At 40.1% G+C, this 22,087-nt stretch overlaps 1 protein-coding gene across 28 annotated transcripts in view; it reads right to left on the bottom strand.

The window, feature by feature from the left end:
• KCNMA1 (potassium calcium-activated channel subfamily M alpha 1) overlaps positions 1–22,087 on the bottom strand; it is a 908,686-nt gene that overhangs the window by 390,872 nt on the left and 495,727 nt on the right. For all 28 annotated transcript variants that reach the window (XM_077453994.1, XM_077453993.1, XM_077453995.1 and 25 more), the window contains one exon: positions 21,640–21,810. In XM_077453994.1, coding sequence (XP_077310120.1) covers positions 21,640–21,810 — 171 coding nt within the window. The remainder of the gene's footprint in view (positions 1–21,639; positions 21,811–22,087) is intronic.

Genomic DNA, 22,087 nt, shown 5'->3' with positions numbered 1-22,087 from the left:
ATTTTTGAAAGAATTTATTTGCAAATTATGGTGGAAAATAAGTATTTGGTCAATATCAAAAGTTCATCTCAATACTTTGTTATATATCCTTTGTTGGCAATGACAGAGGTCAAACGTTTTCTGTAAGTCTTCACAAGATTGTCACACACTGTTGCTGGTATGTTGGCCCATTCCTCCATGCAGATCTACTCTAGAGCAGTGATGTTTTGGGGCTGTCGCTGGGCAACATGGACTTTCAACTCCCTCCAAATGTTTTCTATGGGGTTGAGATCTAGAGACTGGCTAGGCTACTCCAGGACCTTGAAATGCTTCTTACGAAGCCACTCCTTCGTTGCCCGGGTGGTGTGTTTGGGATCATTGTCATGCTGAAAGACCCAGCTATGTTTCATCTTGAATGCTCTTGCTGATGGGAGGAAGTTTGCACTCAAAATATCAATACATGGCACCATTCATTCTTTCATGTACACGGATCAGTCGTCCTGTTCCTTTTACAGAGAAACAGCCCGAAAGCATGATGTTACCATCCCCATGCTTCACAGTAGGTATGGTGTTCTTTGGTTGCAACTCAGCATTCTCTCTCCTCCTAACATGAGTTGTGTTTCTACCAAACAGTTCTAATTTGGTTTCATCTGACCATATGCCATTCTCCTAATCCTCTTCTGGATCAGTTAATGCTCTCTAGCAAACCTCAGATGGGCCCGGACATTTATTGGCTTAAGCAGGGGGACACGTCTGTCACTGTAGGATCTGAGTCCCTGGCGGTGTAGTGTGTTACTGAAGGTAGCTTTTGTTACGTTGGTCCCAGCTCTCTGCAGGTCATTCACTAGGTCCCCCGTGTGGTTCTGGGATTTTTGCTCACCGTTCTTGTAATCATTTTGACCCCACAGGGTGAGATCTTGTGTGGAGCCCCAGAGCGAGGGAGAGAGATTATCAGTGGTCTTGTATGTATTCCATTTTCTAATTATTGCTCCCACAGTCGATTTCTTCACATCAAGCTGCTTGACTATTGCAGATTCAGTCTTCCCAGCATGGTACAGGTCTACAATTTTGTTTCTGGTGTCCTTCGACAGCTCTTTGGTCTTCACCATAATGGAGTTTGGAGTGTGACTGTTTGAGGTTATGGACAGGTGTCTTTTATACTGATAACAAGTTCAAACAGGTGCCATTAATACAGGTAATGAGATACAGGTTTGTGAGAGACAGAAATCTTGCTTGTTTGTAGGTGATCAAATACTTATTTTCCACCATAATTTGCAAATAAATTCTTTCAAAAAAAATCAGACAATGTGATTGTCTGGATTTATTTCCACATTTTGTCTCTCATAGTTGAGGTATAGCTATGATGACAATTACAGGCCTCTTTCATCTTTTTAAGTGGGAGACCTTGCACAATTGGTTGCTGACTAAATACTTTTTTGCCCTACTGTAAAATGCGTCTAGAAAATCTAGGTCTTTTGTTCTGCCAGATAAATCTATTAACTTCTTGTTGTAGCTTGTCAATAAAGGTTTTTGGGATAGCGATGGGGAGGGCTGTAAACAAATATAAGAGTCTTGGTAACAGGGTCAATTTGTCAGTCGTGACTCTTCCCAAAAATTCAATGCGATAGGAACTCCAGACTTTAAAGGGGTTGTAAAGGTAAATGTTTTTTCACCTTAATGCATTCTATTCATTAAGGTGAAAAAACATCTGACAGTGCCTGCGCCCCCAGCCCCCCGTTTTACTTACCTCACCCCTCGAAAATCCCGCGCTCGCCCCCGCCGTCCTTCCTCGCCACTCAGCCTGGCCACTGATTGGCTGGAGTAGATGGATGGAAAGCAGCGCAGCCATTGGCTCACTCTGCTGTCAATCACATCCACTGACGCGGAGCGCCGGGGGGCGGGGCCTTGTAATACAGCGAGCGGCTATAGCCACCAGCTGTATCACGGGAGCGCGCCTGCAGGTGCTTCTCACCATGCGAGGGAGCTCGCATGAATGTGAGAAGTACCTGCCGGAAGAAGCAGAGACAGCCGCCGAGGGACCCCACAAGACCAGGTTTGGGGCCACTCTGTGCAAAACGAGCTGCACAGTGGAGGTAAGTATAACATGTTTGTTATTTTTAAAAAATAAAAAAAAATTACTTTATAATCCCTTTAAGCAAATTCTGAAGTCGGAATACACATGGTGGATAGTTCGCAGCAAAAATGGAAGATAACCGTGGTGTGATGTAAATGCCAAGATAGGGTATTTTATCAATCGCCCATTGGAATGGAAAGGATCCTTGGAGTGTCTAACACTGAGCAGTGGGTATATTAATTGGGGGAGCAGTAGATTTTGTAATATTTACTCCAAGTCCAGACATAGAGGCAAATTTTGATCATATGGAAAATAAATTGGGTAGGGAGATTTGGAGTTGAGTAAAAAAAAAAGCATAACATCGTCTGCATACATGCAGAGTTTAAAGTGAGAAGATTCAATAGGGTACCTGGATATGTCCAGGTGTTGTTTAATGGTGATTGCTAAGGGTTCCAAGGCTAGGGCAAATAATAAAGGTGACAGGTGATCACCATTAAGAACTTTGTTAAACATAGTGGTTAATCGTGGGATTAAAATAGAGGCATAATGTTTGTAGTAACTGGCAGTAAACCCATCTGGGCCTGGAGCTACGGAACATTTTAAGGATTTTATTACACCAAGCAATTCTTCCTCTGTAAAGGGAGTGTTGAGAGATTCTAATTGAGAAGATGACAAGGAAGGCAGAGGAAGAGAGGTTAGCTAGTTATGTGATGCTTGTGAAGGGGAGGAATGGGGATGGGCGAGTGGAATAGAAGTTTTAAAAAATATTCAGGACATCCTTAAGGAATGATACCATATTACAAGTGGCATTGTGGAGTTTATATAGATGTGGGGGATGCAAGTTATGGTTAGGTTTACAGGCGAACATGTAGGACACTGAGTCGCTATGTAGGGGGAATTTGGCTTTGGACCATCGAAGGGATTTTTCCACTTTGACTGATAACAGAATATTTAACTCTAACCTTTTCTGAGCTATTAGTTGTCTATTGGATAATGTTGGATTTTCATTTTGCAGTTTGTGTAATCTAATTCTGTGGTTAACGTATAAATTTGTTGCCAACGCTCTCTATTTCTCCTTGAGGCAATACTGATGAGTTGGCCTCCTAAAACTGCTTTGTGAGCCACCCACAGAGTACTCTTGGATAGCAGTAAAAATGTATTGGCGGGTAATGGGATCCGTAAGCAGGGAGTCATTTAAATGCCAAGTGTAAGGAGCGTCTCACAAACTAATTAGTGTAGTAGATAGAGTTACAATTTTATGGTCAGACCATCGGCAGAGACGGATTTCAGGGGTTATTGGAGTGGAAATGTAGTCCAACCTGGCAAAAGATTCATAGGGGTGGGAATAAAAGTTGTAGTCTTTAGATCCCAAGTTATGTGAACGCTAGACATTGGTTAATTGTAAGGACTGTAGTGTTTTGGTCAGTGATTTGGGGAATGCTTTAGAGAAAAGTGAAAGAGTGCTTCTGTCTATCTGGAGTGGGCCACACGGTTAAAGTCACCGCCCACAAATATATGCGCTGAAGAATATCTTTCAAGGATTTTAAAGAAGGCAGCAAAAAAAGAAGCCTGTGCTACATTGGGAGCATACATATTCACAATCATAAGTTCCCGTCCTGCCACTAAACCCTTAATTATAAGGAATCTGCTATCTGGTTCCTTGTAAATGTGTTGTACTTTAAAGGGGAGTGTGTTATGTAACAATATAGCTACCCATCTACATTTTGTTGAATACAGAGTAAGGATGAGCTCCAGCGGGTTCACACAGCCCACGTGCAGAGCCCGCCAGGAAGTCAGCACTGTGCTGCGCTAATCACAGGCAGTGAGAAATTTCCCGATCTCTGCAGCCGCGCATCGGGACAATGTCTCACTACCTGTGATTAGCGCAGCACAGTGCCGACTTCCTGGTGGGCTCATCACGTGGGCTGTGCAAGCACGCCGGAGCTCATCCTTAGTACAGAGTATTAAAGGCTTGTTTGTACGTTCTGTGAAAGTAGGAAGGTTGATAGCTGGAGGCAAAATTAGTCTCTTGTAGTAATATAATTTGTGCACCCAACCTTTTATAATTTGTAAAGGCTTTTTTTACACGTGGGGAGAATTAAAGCCCTGCATGTTATGCGTAATGCATGTAATTACCATTGATAAATTGAAATCCTGTTAGGCTCATCAGGATATAGTAGTAAAGGCCGTAACCCTCAAGAAATCTCCACCAATGCCCACCAGGGGATACCATGTAATGTACACAGCATTATGACCATTACAATTTAAGGTTTGGCTGATATGCTTCGGTAACTGAAGGAACATGAACATAAAATGAAACTGTACAACCAGAGAAACACAAAAAAAATCCAGCATACTGATTTTGTGCTGCTTCAATTCAAGGACAGGTTGCAAATAACATAAACCTGAAACAGAGAAACTAAAAATGTAAGGGGCGTACAAGCCTAACTCCAGGAGTCATATCCAGAATTCCAAAAGAAGTCAAGATATGAATGGAGTGAGGTGGCATAGCATCGACATCCGCTGAACTAGCCTACTGAGCCTGAAATTTTAGCATTATGTATGCATGTCAAGAGATCAATTTTATGGAGACAGATAGCAAATCTGCTTCCATGCATGGCGACCTAATTAAAACCTCTTCGAAAGAATGGAGGGAGTCCCAGTATAACCCCATTGCCGACCTGTCATCTGTTTATTCTGGATGCTTGCAGCTCTGGGAAGCAAGATTGAATATAATTCACAGACTGTAATATTCTGCAGGAAGGAACTTCTAGGAATGGCCATTAGGTGGAGCACTGACATCAAGAAACACAAGTGTATGGCAAACAGTTATAGTGTGAGCAGATGGTATAAAATCCATCTTCTTGCCAATCTCGGTTGAAGTTTTGACCAATTTCATGTCTGGTGTGTCTCCTCTCGCATCTCAGGGAAGGTGTGTGCCAGATAGGTGCTGGCCTAGCCATGGAAGGTGGGTGAAGAAGGGATTCTGCCTCCATAAGGCCCAGCTTAACTAAAAGTTATTTTTCTTCCAAAAGCATGGTTGCTGTGTACATTATTCCATTATGTGGGACTGTGAGCTTGAAGGGAAAACCCCATCTATAACGAATGTATGCAGAAGCCAGCACAGTAGTGGCCTCCTTCATTTTATGCTGTCTGTCCAGGGTTGCTGGGGAGATGTATGGATAGATTTGTATGGGTATACCATCCAGGGTGATAGCGTGAGAGTTGCGGGCAGCTCTGAGGATCTCCTCTTATCAGGAAGTCTTTTAGGCAGAGCACAATGTCATGGGGTGGTTTAGGACATAGAGAACGGTGTATACGATCACAGGTAAAGGACTCGGTTTCATGGTCCGGTAGCAGAGACTGGAACAATTGGTGCATGGCAGGGATCAGATCAGTGTTAGATTCAGGGACCCCTCTGATCCTGAGATTGTTTCTGCGAATTCGATTGTCGAGATCTTCGACTTATGTTTGCAATTGAGTGACTGATGCTGCAAGCGATTAATTTTCCCTGGAGAGATCATTGTGGGCTATACTGAGTTCATCATGTTTTGTCACCAAGCTGTCAGTATGGGCTCCCAAAGCAGCAACCCCTTGTGTAGGGGTATTTGTGCTTTTATGTAATTCCATTTGGAATTTAGCAGCTATTTTGCTGTAGATGGACTCCAGACTTATCTAAATCCACTTTTGTGAAGGGGTTTGTGTACTCACTGTCTTGTGGAGGAACGGAGGCATCCTGTGATTGCTGTGATGAGGGAGAGGCAGGGCTGCCGGCGTCATCTTGTGACATGCTGAATCTCTCCTGTGTCCACAGCAGGTAGTTAGTAAGAGACTTCCCCTTGGTCTTTTTTTTCTTTGGCAACATGCACAGCATGATCCAGGGGGTTGTTGGGGATATTTGTGAATTTTGTGGCTTTCTGGCCCCAGGAATCAGGCTAAATGGAGAGAGTAGTGTGGAGCTACGCAAACATGCAGCCGTTCCCACGGAAGTTACGCATGCGTCCCTTGTGGGTGGTTTTAACCCTTTCCTCGCCCGCTAGCAGGGTTAAAAGTTCCCCGCTAGTGCCCGAAAAGCGCCGCTATAACAGCTGTAAAGCGCCACTAAAACTAGCGGTGCTTTACCGCTGACAACTACTTTATATAATTTGATACATTGACTACAGGTTTCCTTGGTCTGTTGGGACCTGGCCGTAGGGTATGTGTGTTTTACACAACACTATCTTTTAGGGGGGTTGGAGGGTCAGTTGGGGTTTACAGAGTGCTTTGTCTAAGTTTTGCATAAATATATAAAGTATATATATATATATATATATATATATATATATATATATATATATATACACACATATATATATTATTTTTTCTATTTCAGCTTTTCAGTAGCCTTAGTGGCATCATTCTCTACAATTTTTTCTCTCTGTATTTATATAGCTTATGTGTGGTAATACCTAGCCCAATTTAAGGTCAGGCACTGATTCAAGCTATATGGCTCCCATGGCCCCTTCTTCAATTTAATGTTCTATATAGTTAAAAGGTAGGACATAAGATAAGAGAATTGAAGCAGGAGATGAAATGGGGTCTAAACAAAACTAGGGGGCCAGAAACATGAAACAGATAAAAGTGAAGAGTCAAGGGCAGATAAGAAAGACTGCAGAGAATAAAAAACAAAAACATGCAAAAGAGACATCACAAAATTAGGAGTCCAAGCAAATTGTCAGTATAGGAAGTAGTAGAGAGTAGGTAAGATATAGTAGCAAAATGAGTGAATCAGGGATTGCATGAAGGAGGGAAAGAAGTATTCACTGATTTAACATACATCAGTGGGAGAAAACTCTGGAACAACATGTTGGTTACTAGAATCATAAAGCTGCCCATACACTAGCGGATTTTCATACAAACATTTTCAGTACATTCATTACCTCAACAAATGTCATTCAAAGGTTTGTAAAGTTTTGTTTGCCTTTAACATTCAATTTTGGAATGAATCTACCGTATTTTTTACACCAGAAGACGCACCTAGGTTTTATAGGAGGAAAACAAGAAAACAAATATTCTGAGGAGGTTACTACACATTACCATTCACCATTCGGTTGCTAGAGGCCACTACACATTACTGCTCGCTGATTGGTTGCTAGAGGTTACTGCACACTGATTGCCTAAAACTCAGTGTCCCCCTCTGCAAGCTGCTTAGTCCTGCTGCTGCTTTATTAATCCCCACCCCCGCTGCAGACAGAAGAAGGGTGAGGAAATAGAATGCACACACAGTCCACTCTGTGTGTCTTTGATCTCCTGCTCGACTTTTGCTACTGCCTGGAGAAGGAAGGGGAGGGGGGGGGCACAGAGAGCCGCTCTGCCTGGAGAAAGAGGGGGAACACAGAGAGACGCTCTGCCTGGAGGAGAGGGAACAGAAAGTCCGCTCTGCCTCACTCCTGTCACTGACTCACAGACACTCTGGTCCTGACAGGGAGAAGCAGGCAACCCACAGCTGAGGAGCCAAGCGGCTGGCCCGGTATTCGGTGGCAGGGGGATCTGATCTATATTCACTCCATAAGATGCACAGGGGGGGAAAAAAGTGCGTCTTATGGTGCAAACAATAAGGCAATTTCCTAAATATCACATTAATGGTTTGTTCGAGAATAAAATGTCCATTCTGCTTCTTTGTTTTCTCTTTATTATGGTCAAACATTTATGTCTATTTGACCCCATTAACAATTAAAAAAAACAACCAACGAGGGTTCTTAAACAAATAGTTTCTAATTCTACTATTATATGGCCAGCTTAAGTGAACAAAATAATAATACAAAATAGGGAACAAAAAAAGAGATCAGATATATGTAAAGATGAATCACACCAGCATATATGTCCACAAGAATATGTCACTCATGCTCAGCATTCGACAAATTTTAGTCTAAAATGTGCTCCAAGATGTTGAATATATTTTATGTAACCTTGTTTTGAGATTTATTGGGTTCTAATTCTCCTCTTTTTTGTGCTAATTTGGACATTGGTAAGTTGGGGGTCAATCATTTTATTAGGTTAAATAGTTTTTTTTTTTTTACGTTTGTGTGAGGACACTGATTTTAACTGGTTCACAAATAACGTAATATTATTGTAAAGTATTTATTTAAGTTTATAGCATAATACTGCCACACTAAATGTGCTAAAAATATATTTTTTGTAGTTTTGACCTGAGTGGTAAACAATTAAACGCCTGCTAGGCTTTTATTTCTGTCTGTGATCCAATGGTAATATTTTATTTTAAGATAAGAAATGAGAGGAAAAGTGGTAACTGGGGATAGAAGGTAAAGATAGCAATAGCACATTTTTAGACAGTCTAATGCCCTGTACACGCGGTCAGAATTTCCAACGGAAAATGTGCGATCGGATTGTGTTGTCGGAAAATCCGATCACATGTGGGCTCCATCTGACTTTTTCCGTCGGAATTTCCGACACACAAAGTTTGAGAGCAGGATCTAAAATTTTCCGTCAACAAAATCCGATCATTTAAATTCCGATTGTGTGTAGACAATTCCGACGGACAAAGTGCCACGCATGCTCAGAGTAAATTAAGAGACCACAGCTATTGGCCCATTTATAGTCCCGATGTATGTGTTGTGAACGTACCTTGTTAAGAACGATCGGATTTTCCAATAACTTTGTCCTACTGTGTGTATGCAAGACACGTTTGGCACAAAATCAGTCGGAAAAAATCTGATGGATTTTGTTGTCGGAATGTCCGACCGTGTGTACAGGGCATAACACTTTCTCACACTGCTGAATGTGTTTTTGTTTTGATCTGTTTCCCCATCAATTTAGCTAGAATTCAGTCCTTAAACAGGGCCACATTAGCCTCAAATATTGACACTGCAAAGGACTGATCAATATATTTAACAACAAAATAGATAGTATGTTGTTAATTTGTGTAAGGGCAACCAAAATGTTGATTGTAACTCTGACGATGATTAGAAAGAGATGTTGGATAAATTCTGATTTATGACTGAGCCACTCGGAACATAAAATGTCTGATATGCATTTCATCATAGGTTTTTAGAAAGACTAAATGTGTTTCTCACTCATGGTTACTAGATTAGACAAAGCAAGCCATATTGTCCTTAGATCTTCAGTATAGAAGACACATTTTTTTACCTTTTATAAGGATTTTTTTTAGTTAAAAATTTATTTCTTTTGTTAGAAATGTAAGAATTCTACAATATGGGAGAAAATTGCAAAAGGGGGTGCCCGGGGATTTTTTGGGTAAAGCATACTAACCAGAAAGGGGGGTAACAAGCGTAAAAAAATATACAATCTTTATTGAGTACAAAGCAATAATAGAATTGGTACACAAGGTATATCAACCTAAAAACAAATTAGACTGAATAGTTAAATAACAGCTAGATTCTGAGACACACTTGATCTCATGAGAGGCTAAACGATGTGTGTGTACACAGGAGTTCCAACATGTTTCGGAATATAGGTATTTATAATTCATTCCTTCTTCAGGGACTGGTTTGAGACAAGCTGTTTTGTAGTATAACTAACGTTTGTGATTTAGAGTACACATCAGGGTTCACACAGAGGAGGGGCTTCCATCTCTAAGCTGCTCCATCACACAGTGAAATGCTCTAGATTATGGCTGGAGGGCTGAGTTTGCATCCCCACAGCACCGATAATATATGGTTGCTCGTGCCAAATTGGTTAAAGTATGTTGTGTGGCGTGAGTGGAACATGAAGCATCCCTGCCGACAAAGGACACCAGGACCCATGAGGATCAACCAAAATTTTGAAAACGGATCTATGGTTGCCGTTTAATGTACATATCCCACATCTGGGACATTGTGTGGTCCTAGGCTGTACAGCAAGGACCACACAACGTCCCAGATTCTGGATATATATGTATACCAATTTTATTATTGCTTTGTACTCAATACGATTTGTAATATTTTTATACGCTTTTTACTCCCCTTTCTGGTTACTATCCTTTGCCCAAAAAATCCCCAGGGCACCCCCTTTTGCAATTTTCTGTTTTGTTTTGGGATGTGGCGAAGGTTTCCAGTACCATATCTATAGGTGGTTTTCTTCCATATATATTTTTCCTGAATACTACAACATGGGAATGAGTAAATGGAAATTTCCCATGAAACCACAGTCCAATTGATACTACTATTCTTAATTAGAATCAGTTATTGTGTATTGATGTGGAGGATTGCTAGGGAGTGTTAGCGCCCCAAACTTAACCCTAGACACTGTTCTGGAAAAGAGATGCAAGATAGAGGAAGAAAGAAGACACTTTGGATCAGATTTGCACTTATTTAAAAAAAATTGTGAACAAGGGGAGGTTTCTGTTTTTATAGTGTATAATTTGTATTTGGTAGTGTCAGTGTCTGTTATTTAAATCTTAATTTGCACCATAGTAAATACATAATGAATAAATTAACCCATCTACTACTTCATCAAGAGTTGCAATTTACCTGCCAGGGCAGGTCACTTATACATTGGCTTCCAGTCCGTGTACCACCAATATAAGCAACAGCAGTACAGAAGAACTTGGCATCTTTGAACACCACTAACAGTGCAACATTTTGAAGGTCCCCTGCTAGAGCTACCATTCAGTGCTGAAGAACATATAGACTGGTATTAATATGAGGTTGCTGCGTGTTCATAAACCTTCCACCATGGGGACATCAACCAATATGTTTGGGGTTTCATTTTGGAATATTTGATTAAAAAAACCTATACAAAAAAAAAAAGGAATTTTGACTTACCTGTAAATTCCATATCATTGAGTACAGTACAGGACACAGCTGGATATTAATCTGTACCATCTCCAGCTGGATATTCTTCAGTGCCACCTCCAGGTGACTAGACACTGGAAAAGCTTTTGGACACTTCTTTTAGGAGTAACCCTATATTGCTACCCCACTCCATGAGGCCTCAGACTTTTAGCAAGCAATGCAAAGTAACACAGAACAGGAAGGGGGTGTGTTTGTGTAGTCCTGTACTCTAAGATGTAGCACTTACAGGTAAATCAAAATTGCCTTTATCCTAATTGTACAGTACAGGACACAGCCTCTATAATCATAGACCCTGGGATGTCCCCAAGCAATGAATAAAAGGGGTTTATAACAACAAAGCAAGCACAGCAGTGCCAACAGCCCCAACAAAACAAAAAAGGGTCAAACAGCCAACTGCTGAAGAAACTTTGTGGCTGAAGGCTGCATCCACAGGGGCCTGAACATCGACCTGGTAGAATTTTGAGAGGGTATGAACTGAAAATCAGTCGGGGGCCTTACAAAGCTGGGCAACAGAAGCCTTAGGTTGGAAAGTCCAGAAAACTGATTTGGTGGAGTGAACATGTAGAGGGTACATTATTCTTGATAGCAAAAGCTCTCATGGTGAGTTGTCTGATCCACCTACAAAAGTTTAACTTACAGCATAAGCTGGGTGTCCCTCTCAGCAATACAAAAAAGATCCATTATTTTGAATAGGAATTGTGGTCAGATAAACACTGACAGCTCTGGTGCCACCCAGACAATGGAAAGCAATTTTTTTAGGATGCTTTGGAGCAGGGAACAAAGTAGAAAGGGCAATGTCCTCATTAAGGTGGAAGGCTGAGACCCCCTTGGGTAGAAAGGAAGGTTATGGACACATGACCACTCTACCCTTGTGCAGAATACTAAAAAGGCTCTTTGCATGGGAGAGCCGTTAACTTAGAAACATGTCTGACAGATGTGAGAGCCATCAAGAAGACCATTTTGCAGAAGAGATCCCCAAAGGGAGCTCCCTAATAGGTTCAAAGGGCAGTTTCTGCAGAAAACCAAATTGAGATCCCAAGAAAGCACAGGGGTCTGCAATGGGGGGTTGATTCATGAGACACCTTTAATACAGATTCCAACAAGGAAAAACTAAGCTGCAGACTTCTGGAATAGGATAGATTAGGAGGAAACGTGTCTCTTAAGAGTATGTGAGGCTACATTCTGGTCAAGATTTCAACAGCCATGCCACTAAAGTGCTTGTAGACCTCAGACATTAAATATGAAACAAACCTTCTATAGTGTATACTTTTCTCACTTAAAGTGGTTGTAAAGGCTGAAGGATTTTTATCTTAATGCATTCTATGCATTATGGAACATGACCATGGAGTTACTTACATTTGTTGCACTCAATTCCAAGATGAGCACCCAAACAGTATCCAGTGGCTAAAGCAACAGTTCAGGCCATCCCCACAGCATGGGGTCTGGGTACGGTCCCCAAGGTATTACTGAGGTTACAGTGATTTGGATGCACTGCTTCTAGTATTATAGCAGAAGACAGTGAAGGGTTTATAGATGAATTTGAAATAGAAGATTTTTTTTTGAAGAATACATGTTTACAATCCTATGTGTACTGTAGATGAATGAGCATGGGAGTGATGTCATCTCATTCCAGCCAAAGATTTTAGCAGCCATTAAGGGAGCTCTAGTACACCTCAGCACTGTAGAGAAGATGAATAAAATTCTGCTTTAGGTAAAGAAAATCTGCTCCATAAGGGAAAAGAGGTCCATTATCTAAAAACACTAGCAAAAAAAGTGAGGTCTCATGGAGTGGGGTGAGGATATATGGGTACATCCAGGAGGCATGTGCAAAAAGGTTTGCCAGTGTCCAGTCACCTGAAGGTAGCAGCCTATAACCCAGGGTCTATGACTATCCAGCCTGTGTCCTGTGCAATGTATGATTGAGCTATTCCAACAGATCACCAGCAGACTGGGTAATATTTGCAGATCTCAGCTCAATACAAATCATTTTGATGTACAGTATATCCAGTCTCTAACTCAGATGATCAGTTTACTAATTTGTAATGGAGAGTTTGTGTTTTTATAGCTAAAAAACACAGGAAATAATTTTCCTGTAATATATAAGCGGAGGATTATACAGTTACAAATATTGCACATCGCTACAAAACTCTTCATTTAACAATACACTATATTAAGGCCTAAAAACTTTTGGTAGAAAATATTAACTAGTACATAATATATTATATTATGTTTAGAAACTTTTTTGTACAAGAATGCAGTGATGTTATACCTACTGGAAAACTACCCCTTATAGTCGTGATCTGTTACAGCATCTAAAAATTAAAAGCACTGGACATTTGCACCCAAATCATCGCAGAATGTGTATTATGTCTATTATTGTACCCAGTAACTAATTACTGTATATCCACATCTGATCTACATTGACAAAATACTAAGGGCACACAATGCTTGGTACTGTATATTTTACACTGTAACACAACTGACACATACTGGAGATATACATGGATACCACAGGTAAAACAAAATGACAAGCCAACATATATCTGATAATTTAGGGAAGACAGCAAGTAGAAAAGCTGAAAAAACGTCAAGTTACTTTGCAATGAATTCCAGGCCTCTAATGTGAATCCAGTTAACATTTTTTTTTTTTGCTCACTTATTAACTACATTCACTAGAAGAAAAAAAAAACAAAAAAACAAAAAAAAAACAAAAAAAACAAAAAAAAACACCTCTGGCAACTTAACATATATAAAATACATTTAAGGAGACAGGGCTTATGGTCTGTCAAACAAAACCAGTAGTTGGCTATAAAAATAACCAATGATCAAATTTATCAATCGAACTGTAATCAAATATTAAAAAAAAGGTAATAAAAAAAATCCCAATTTAGATTAAAGACGTCCCTTAAATGTTTGGATTTGGGAAGTAGGGGGGGGACATTTAAAATAAGACTAATACAAGCAGACACAGGTTCCAAAAAGTAATGCTATTTGGAGGGTCACACAATAGGGTGAATGGGGTAGAAAGGGGTACATTATTCTACTTCTAAAAAAATAAATAAAAAATAATACACATAAAATACAGAGCCATGTTTTGTCCAACAAACACTTATGATTTCAACTACTGCAGTCAAAGGCTGCTGCTATAAATGATGCCGTTGTGTATGTCTCCAACACTAAATGATTTCAACTGTTTTAGGGGTAGTATTTTTCCTATTGGAAATAGCAAAATATAGCAACATTTAAAAAATATATTTTTCTAGCAGGTGTTTGCAAAATGTTAAAGGGGATGTCAGGCAAAATAAAACAGCTAATACTATTAATATAATTGAGATCGGGTGAGAAGACCAGGATAAAAAAAAAAAAAAAAAAGCATTTCTGCCAATCTGCCAATTCTGCCTATCTTATAACAGTAAAAATGTAGGACACTTAGAATGGTTCTAAAGTACTAGCGTGGTTCTATAAGGCCCCTTTCACACTGGGGCGGTGCGGGCGTCGGCGGTAAAGCGGCGCTATTTTTAGCGGCGCTTTACCGTCATTTTAGCGGCGGTCTGCGGGCGCTAGCGGGGTGGTTTTAACCCCCGCTAGCGGCCGAAAAAGGGTTTTAACCGCCCGCAAAGCGCCGCTGCGGCGGCGCTTTGCCGGCGGTATTGCCGCGCTGTCCCATTGATTTCAATGGGTAGGAGCGGTGAATACACCGCTCCTTCACCGCTCCAAAGATGCGGCTAGCAGGACTTTTTTCACTGTCCTGCCAGCGCACCGCTCCAGTGTGAAAGCCCTCCGGCTTTCACACTGGAGTGAAAGGGGCCGTTTTTTTCAGGCGCTACACAGGCGCTATTTTTAGCGCTGTAACGCCTGAATACCGCCCCAGTGTGAAAGCATCCTAAATGACCCCTGAAAAGCTGGCCCATAGTATAAATATTAGAACTCCATCCTTAAAACACCTGCCTAAGGGGGGCGGGGGGAGGTGGGATTACAGGGTGGTAGTTTTTCTCGTTTTGTTTTAGATTTTGGTATTTTGGGTGGGGTGGGGAGGGGGGGTTGTCTTGGCCTTACCAATGAGCCCTGTGCTTTTCCACGTGGATTGTGCTTTCATGTGACCCTGCCCGGTTCAACCCAGCTGCCTATACATTTAAAATACAAGGTAATATTTTTGTCCTATAGTATTTTCAGGCACCAAGCTCTGCTGAACAGTTTAAGTGCAAGGTTTTGTGCTTTGAATTTTTCAGTGAAAAAACCTCAATAAAAAGACATTTAAAAAAGTTATTCTAAAGATTTTTTTAAACAAACATGTTATACTTACCTGCTCTGTGCAATGGTTTTGCACAGAGCAGCCCTGATCCTACTTTTCTCGGGTCCCCTCCACCAATACTCTTGGCTTCTCCCCCGTCGAGTGATCACATTGCAAGCCACTTGCTATGGGGGTGCCTGTATGTGCTCACTTCCAATCCTGCTCTGTGTGCCCATTGACACACAGAGCAAAGCTTGGCCAAACACCCTGCTCCCTCCTCACTGGCTGCGATTGACTCCTGCTGCTGCCTCTGTCCAGTTTGGAGAGAGATATTCGGGAGAGCTGCTGCTCCCGCGTACATCTCTGGATCTAAATCGGGGTCAGGTAAGTATAAGAGGGGCCTGGGGGGGAGCTGCTTGCAGAAGGTTTTATATCTTAATGCATAGAATGCATTAAGGTAAAAGAGAACGTTATACCTTTAGAACCACTTTAAGTATCATCTATTTATCCTGAGCAACATCACAAAATCTGGCTCCATTTGATCAAACATTTTTAAAGGACCAGACAATTTTTACTTCTTTTGTAGGGGTGTCCTACATAGAAAGGGTGGTTGTGAGGTATGAAAAAACATTGGGGGGGGGGGGGAGGGGGTAGTGCTTTTCTTAAAGATCTACTTTCTACTGTTTCCTTTAAATATAATACATTTATGACCACATTACTGCAGTAACATTTTTCTATGCTTTAGATCTTAGCATGAAGCAATTTGAAGCACACCATGTTTTATTACAGCTAAATAGCTGGCAAAATTTACACAAATTAAATTTCGGTCTTAGTAATCAAATTCTTCCAATTTCACCCCCAATATCAATTTCCAGCCTTCCTAAAGCTGGCAATATTCTACAAGATTTTCATTTGAATATGGAGTATGAAAATTCTCATTGGAACATTTTATGACGTTACAAGTTTTGTTTAAAAGCAGTTCAAAAAAACTTTAACGATCGATTTTGGACTGAATGGAGTTTCTGAAAAGCAAGCCACACTCACTATTAGCAATGTATTTCTTAGAGAAAAACTAAGCTCCTTTAAATTTTCGAACACATATGGCCAATTTAAATCTCAGAAATAATTAAGTTTTATGGACGAGCAAAAATCACAGTTGTGGACAATAACAGTAAATGCAAAACTTTGCTACGGTTTCTACCAAGGTGTCTTGCTCTCTGTACAGTGCTTCACGTCATCACAATAGACAAGCAACACAAATGGAAATTCCCATTGCTTGTAGAAGAAGTGTCAATATGAGGAATCTACTACAGCACATTGTATTGGCCACGAATAACATATTAAACGCTAATAAAGTGGAGATGATACAAACAGAAATTTGGCATGCCAAAGAAGGTTACTTAGATATCAGGTGAACTATAAATCATGCACACCATTGTACTCTGAAAAGAGGGAACATGGAGTACTGAGATTTATAAGACAAAAGCGAGGAAGTTAGGACTTGGAGAACAGCGGAGGAGGTAGGATAAATCATGTTCAGCTAGTACAGTACAAGACTTGCCCAATTGTGGCAAAATTTCACAAATACTGTTATTGATAGTGGATTACAATCATTCACAGGATTGCTTATATATTTTCAAGACTAGGGGATCTGGGAATTAGGGAGTAAAATAAGGAGAACAAGAGTACCGAGAAATAGGATTGATTTGTGGAGTACTTTAGAAGCAAGCATCTGAGGAAGAGTGCCAAGACCTCAAGCAATCTAATAGAAAGGAGCTGAGCTGTTTATGTTTTTGTATCTTTTTAAGTAGCGTGTGTAATAAACTAGTGACTAGTTAACTAAATGATTCCTTAAAAATAATATTATAAAACTGAAGTATGAAAGAATATTTCAAATTCTACGTCAAATGAAAACCTAAGACAAATGTTTTTTTGCTATGGCAACTCCAACATGCCTGCACTTTGACTCAGTGTTTTTTCATATTGTTTGTTGGAATAGTTAGGGTCTAAGGGATGACGAAAAAGGGTAAAAAGCAAAGAGGGAGTAGACTGAAACCATAAAATAAATACAAAATATTTTTAATTATAGATATATATAAGCCCCAATGTCCTACTTAGCCTTTTCTTTACTGAGCAGACAAGCAAGAATACTGTAATCAACTTCAGCAAAGAACTGGTAAGTAAAAAGTAATGAAATACAACAGTGAAAATATCAAATTATATGAAACTTAAGGTTTTTTATCTAGTCTTCAACATCTGTTTATTGGACAATACATTTGTCTCCTATACTCTCTAAGGTACACAACTAATTCATTTAACCCACAAGCCATTCTGCTAAGGGAAAGCTAAAATAAATTTAAGAAACTGTTGCATTCTAATTAATGGCACAAGTAAACAATTCAGGCCATTCACCGTGTGTAACAAATTAAGGCCATTAATTGTCTCAAAGCAAATAAAACCCACAAATATTAATGTGCAGAAAAAAAGTACTGTGGATGTACACCTCCCCTTAATTTAGCAAACATTCATAAAAATGTGTGTACACTATAGTATAAAAACCTGCAGAGCATCACACCACATCACATGCTACAATTATTACCTAAAAATATTGACAGTTTTAAAATATTGTGGATTTTGAAATGAGAAACAAATCGGCATAGCTTCCATGATTTGAACCATTCCAAACGTAGTTGGCAAAAATAAGTATTTACCTATAAATGTATATGCTATATCCTATCACAAATGCCTCAATTATAAATTCTGCACCTCTGTCTGGTAAAAACAGGTTGTATGAATAACTGTTTTGAATTTTACAGTAGGAGGCCAACTTTTATTATTTTATACAGTGCTGCCTAGTAAGTAACAGCTCAACCTCAGTGATATATTATTAAGTATTTTGAGAGTACATTTACTGTAATAGCTCTGCTGATTATCCAAGTACTTAATAAAGAAAAATTCTAAAGCTTGAAAAATGGAAAGTTTTTTTTTTTTGTTTAAAGCACTGTATTTGTATAGTATGTAGCTTCATTGTCAACGCTGAAATGTAAAACTGTGCAGCAAAAATGCTGTAGATTGCTGAACCCCTTAAGCAATATTTGTAGAGCACTTTCACCATTTGCATTCTTAAATAATGTCTGTCTTTAGAACCTGTACTATATCATATCCTTAAAGAGGAAGTAAAGGCACTGAGTGACAAAAAAAAAAAATGCAACCTGCACGGCAAAGGCATAATGAGCTAGTATGCATAGCATACTAGCTCATTATGAATAACTTACCTGAGAACGAAGCCCCCAAAGCGGTCTTCCTTCTTCATCTTCACCACTGCCATGTATCCCGGAGTGACTTCCGGGTCTCGTTGCTCTAGCGATGTGATTCGCCGGAGCAACGATGACGTCACTCCCGTGCATGCACATGGGAGCCACCACAAGCGGAATATCGCCGTTATCTGCGGCGTGCTCAGTGTGTCTGCGCTGTAGACAGCGGTGCCTGTCCTTTTGTAAATATCTCCTAAAGGTTTAGGAGATATTTCTTGGACTTACAGGTAAGCCTTAATCTAGGCTTACCTGTAGGTCAAAGTGATTTGTAAGGGTTTACAACCACTTTAACTAAATATGTACCATAGAGGTGTATAATATGCCTTGATTGGATTATTGCATTATGTTGTCAGAGATAGAATATTAAAGTTGCTTTTAACGTGCAACTTGCAATGTAAAAACAACAGGAAAGTTTAAAGTGATACTAAAGTCTCGTTTTTTTTTCTATAAAAATAACAAACATGTTTTACTTACTTGCTTGGTATAGTGGTTATGCACAGAGCAGCCCCGATTCACCTCTTTTCAGGGTCCCTCGTCGGCGATCCTGGCCCCTTCTCCCCTGCCGAGTGGTCCTACAGCAAGCAGCTTGCTATGGGGGCACCCGAGCTGAGCCGCAGCTCTGTGTATCTATTCAGACACAGAGCTGTGGTTTGGCCCCGCCCACTCTCTCTCATCATTTGCTGACAGCAGCTGGAGAGAATGGTGCCGATCAGAAGGGAGAGTCCTGGATGGTCAAGGCACTCGTGGACATCACTGGATAGAGATGGGGCTCATGTAAGTATTAGGGGGGCTGAGTGGGACTACTGCACACAAAAGGCTTTGTATCTTAATGCATGGAATGCATTAAGTTAATAATACATACTTGCAGTGTCACTTTAAGACAGCTTTCTTACAGTGCAGTTAGTTTCCTGTGCCCTCCTGGAACTGCTTCTCACTGCCACCACTATAGCTGCTACATTTGTGGGAGCTATTTCTAGTGTCTAAACTGACTATGCTCATGTCTACAGTATAAGACTTCTGGTAAGTGTAATATTTAGCTTTAATTTAATTTATGCAATAAAAGTCATCTGCAAAATTGAGTGCACTTTTGTCTTTTTAGATTACTATTAAAATCAACAAGTATTGGTGTATAAATTTTTTTATTGTAATGTAATCTGCTCAAGATGTGTTCAGACCTTGGTGAGTAAATCCTATTATGCGACAGACTAAAAATATAAAGACTTGGGCTGCATTCACACTACAGCGTTTTGAATCGTGGGCAGATCTGCCGCGGATCTGTGCACGATTTGGCAGCACAGATGTGTGAATAACAAAATGTGGAACTCGCATTTGAGATGTCATTCATTTGAATGACACCTCAAATCGCGGTTCGGGTCTGCCACGATTGTTGCGCGATAAAACGCACCGCAATTTGAGGCATCATTCAAATGATTGGTATTTCAAATGCAATTTCCGCGTTTTGTCATTCACACATCAGCGTTGATCTCCTGTAAACATCAGTTGCCTGCCTGTCTCTGTCATCAAGGTGTGTCATCAATCTGTAACAATTATGTAGGCAGTGATGTCAGACCTTCCAATCAGCATTATTGTCAGTGACTTAGTTGAAAAGAAACTGTGGGCGACACAGTGGCTAGCACTACCTGCATAGAGTTTGCATGTTCTCCCTGTGCCTGCATGGGTTTCCTCAGGGTACTCCGATTTTCTCCCACACTCCAAAGACATACTGGTAGGTTATTTGGCTCCTGTCTAAACTGGCCCTAATATATGTATGTATGAATGTAAATAATGGACCTTAGATTCTAAGCTCGAGGGCAAGGACTGATGTAAATGTACAGTTATATATTTATATGTAAAGCACTGCATAAATGGTCAGTACTATATACCTGAAATAAATAATAAATGCTACTAGACAGCCTGATAATAATGTGTAGAAAGACACAATGTGTTTTAAGAAAAAGGGGTAGGTATCAATAGCACCCTACATGTTTCGTTCAATGTAGGTTCCTATATGTAGGTAAATTTATTTAGGTCCCTTCACTTGGGTTACCAGGTCTCTACCCTATTTTTTGCAATTAGTGCGTTTATCATCCTTAGCTGCAGAGGTGAGAACATTCATTCTTTACCAACAAATGATACTGCACTGAAACAGGGCCGGTAACAGATTTCAAAACAAAATCTGTAAGCTCTTGTACACACGGTCGGAGATTCCGATGGAATGTTTCCTATCGGACCGTTTTGTCGGATATTCCGACTGTGTGTGGTCTGCATTGGACTGTTTCTGACGGACCAACTTTTCCAACTTGCCGGTAAAATTTTCAGACAAAATGCTCAGATCGGACATACTCCAATCATGTGTAGCCTACTCTGACGGACAAAGTGCCACGCATGCTCAGATCAAATTCCTAGACCAAAGCTATTGGCCACTAGCCATCACTTCCGGACCTCTTCCGGAAATAATCCGTCGGAATTAATCCGACAGATTTGGTTGCCGGAATCTCCTACCGTGTGTACGGGGGCTTAGAGATATTTGAAAGACCTATGGTGTTAAACTATACCTACTGTTAAAATATTACTTTGGTGTAGCTACATTTTGTATTTTAAAGTAAATCTGTGCTTCATTAAGTATTCAGTTAATGAACACTCTCTCCAGCTGCACACACACACACACCTACCCTTTACTCTACCATCGCTTGGTTCAGTCCCAGGAAGTAAAGGGAAATGCTTCCTTTTCTTCCTCCCGGGTGGTTGGTGATGTACTTGGTGACAACTTAGGCATCCTGCATAGTTATATGGTAGCAGGTTGAGATTTTTCAGGTCTGTGCAAGTGTGTGCAGTTGTGGATGACATCATCTAATGAACTTGTTGCATTGTCTTGCATGAACAAAGTACGTATTCCTCTTAAGTTATGTTAATACAATCAGGATTTATTTTGACAATAGTCCCTTTACTCACTTTCATACAAACGCTAAAAGTCATTTCTAGTGCAGTAGGTTTAATAATAAATATATTACTTATTATACTGTGGCCACCTGCAAAATTTGGTCAGGAAAACAAAAACATAAAAAAAAAACTATAAACTAAAAAGTAGAACTAACTTTATAGTTTTCCACAGAAATTGGATTAGAATCCATATGTACAGTTTAATGTATTTTTATGTAGCTAAGGTAAACAGAAGATGGGTTTGCAATGCTCTGCAGATTTATATGCAACTGAAAAACAAACATGTTATAGCAAATTAAGAATTTTTACCAAACCGCCAAGAATGAAGAAGACCATGAAGAGTCGGCCGAGGGTGGTTTTTGCATAAACATCACCATATCCCACAGTAGACATGGTAACCATTAGCAAGTAGACACATTCCCAATATGAAATGCTCTGTGAGTTTCGAAAATCGTCCCATGGGTCCCCAGAGTTCTCCACCTAGATGGAACACAGAACACTTAGTTGTATTTTGAAATATAAACAGTTCATAAAGTTGCATGTTTCAAGTTAAACTCAGGGCATATATAGAAAATATTAATTAGTGTAGCTTTGTATTCTCTAATACAGAACAGTGCAAGGAGTCAATCAAATTTGCTGCAGTGCAAAAAAAAAAAAACAGGAGGGGAGATAGCAAAGTGACAGATGAGTCCACTGTTTGCTGCTCTCCTTTTACTGCTCAGTAACAGGGTGGATGTGTTGAGAATAATTGTGTTAC

Source organism: Lithobates pipiens, unplaced genomic scaffold (genome assembly GCF_037356315.1).
Source record: "Lithobates pipiens isolate NorthernLeopardFrog02 unplaced genomic scaffold, aLitPip1_a1.2 Scaffold_25, whole genome shotgun sequence".
NCBI lineage: Eukaryota > Metazoa > Chordata > Amphibia > Anura > Ranidae > Lithobates > Lithobates pipiens.
The sequence above is the reverse complement of the archived record's forward strand: the minus strand, read 5'-3'. Positions and strand labels throughout refer to the sequence as shown.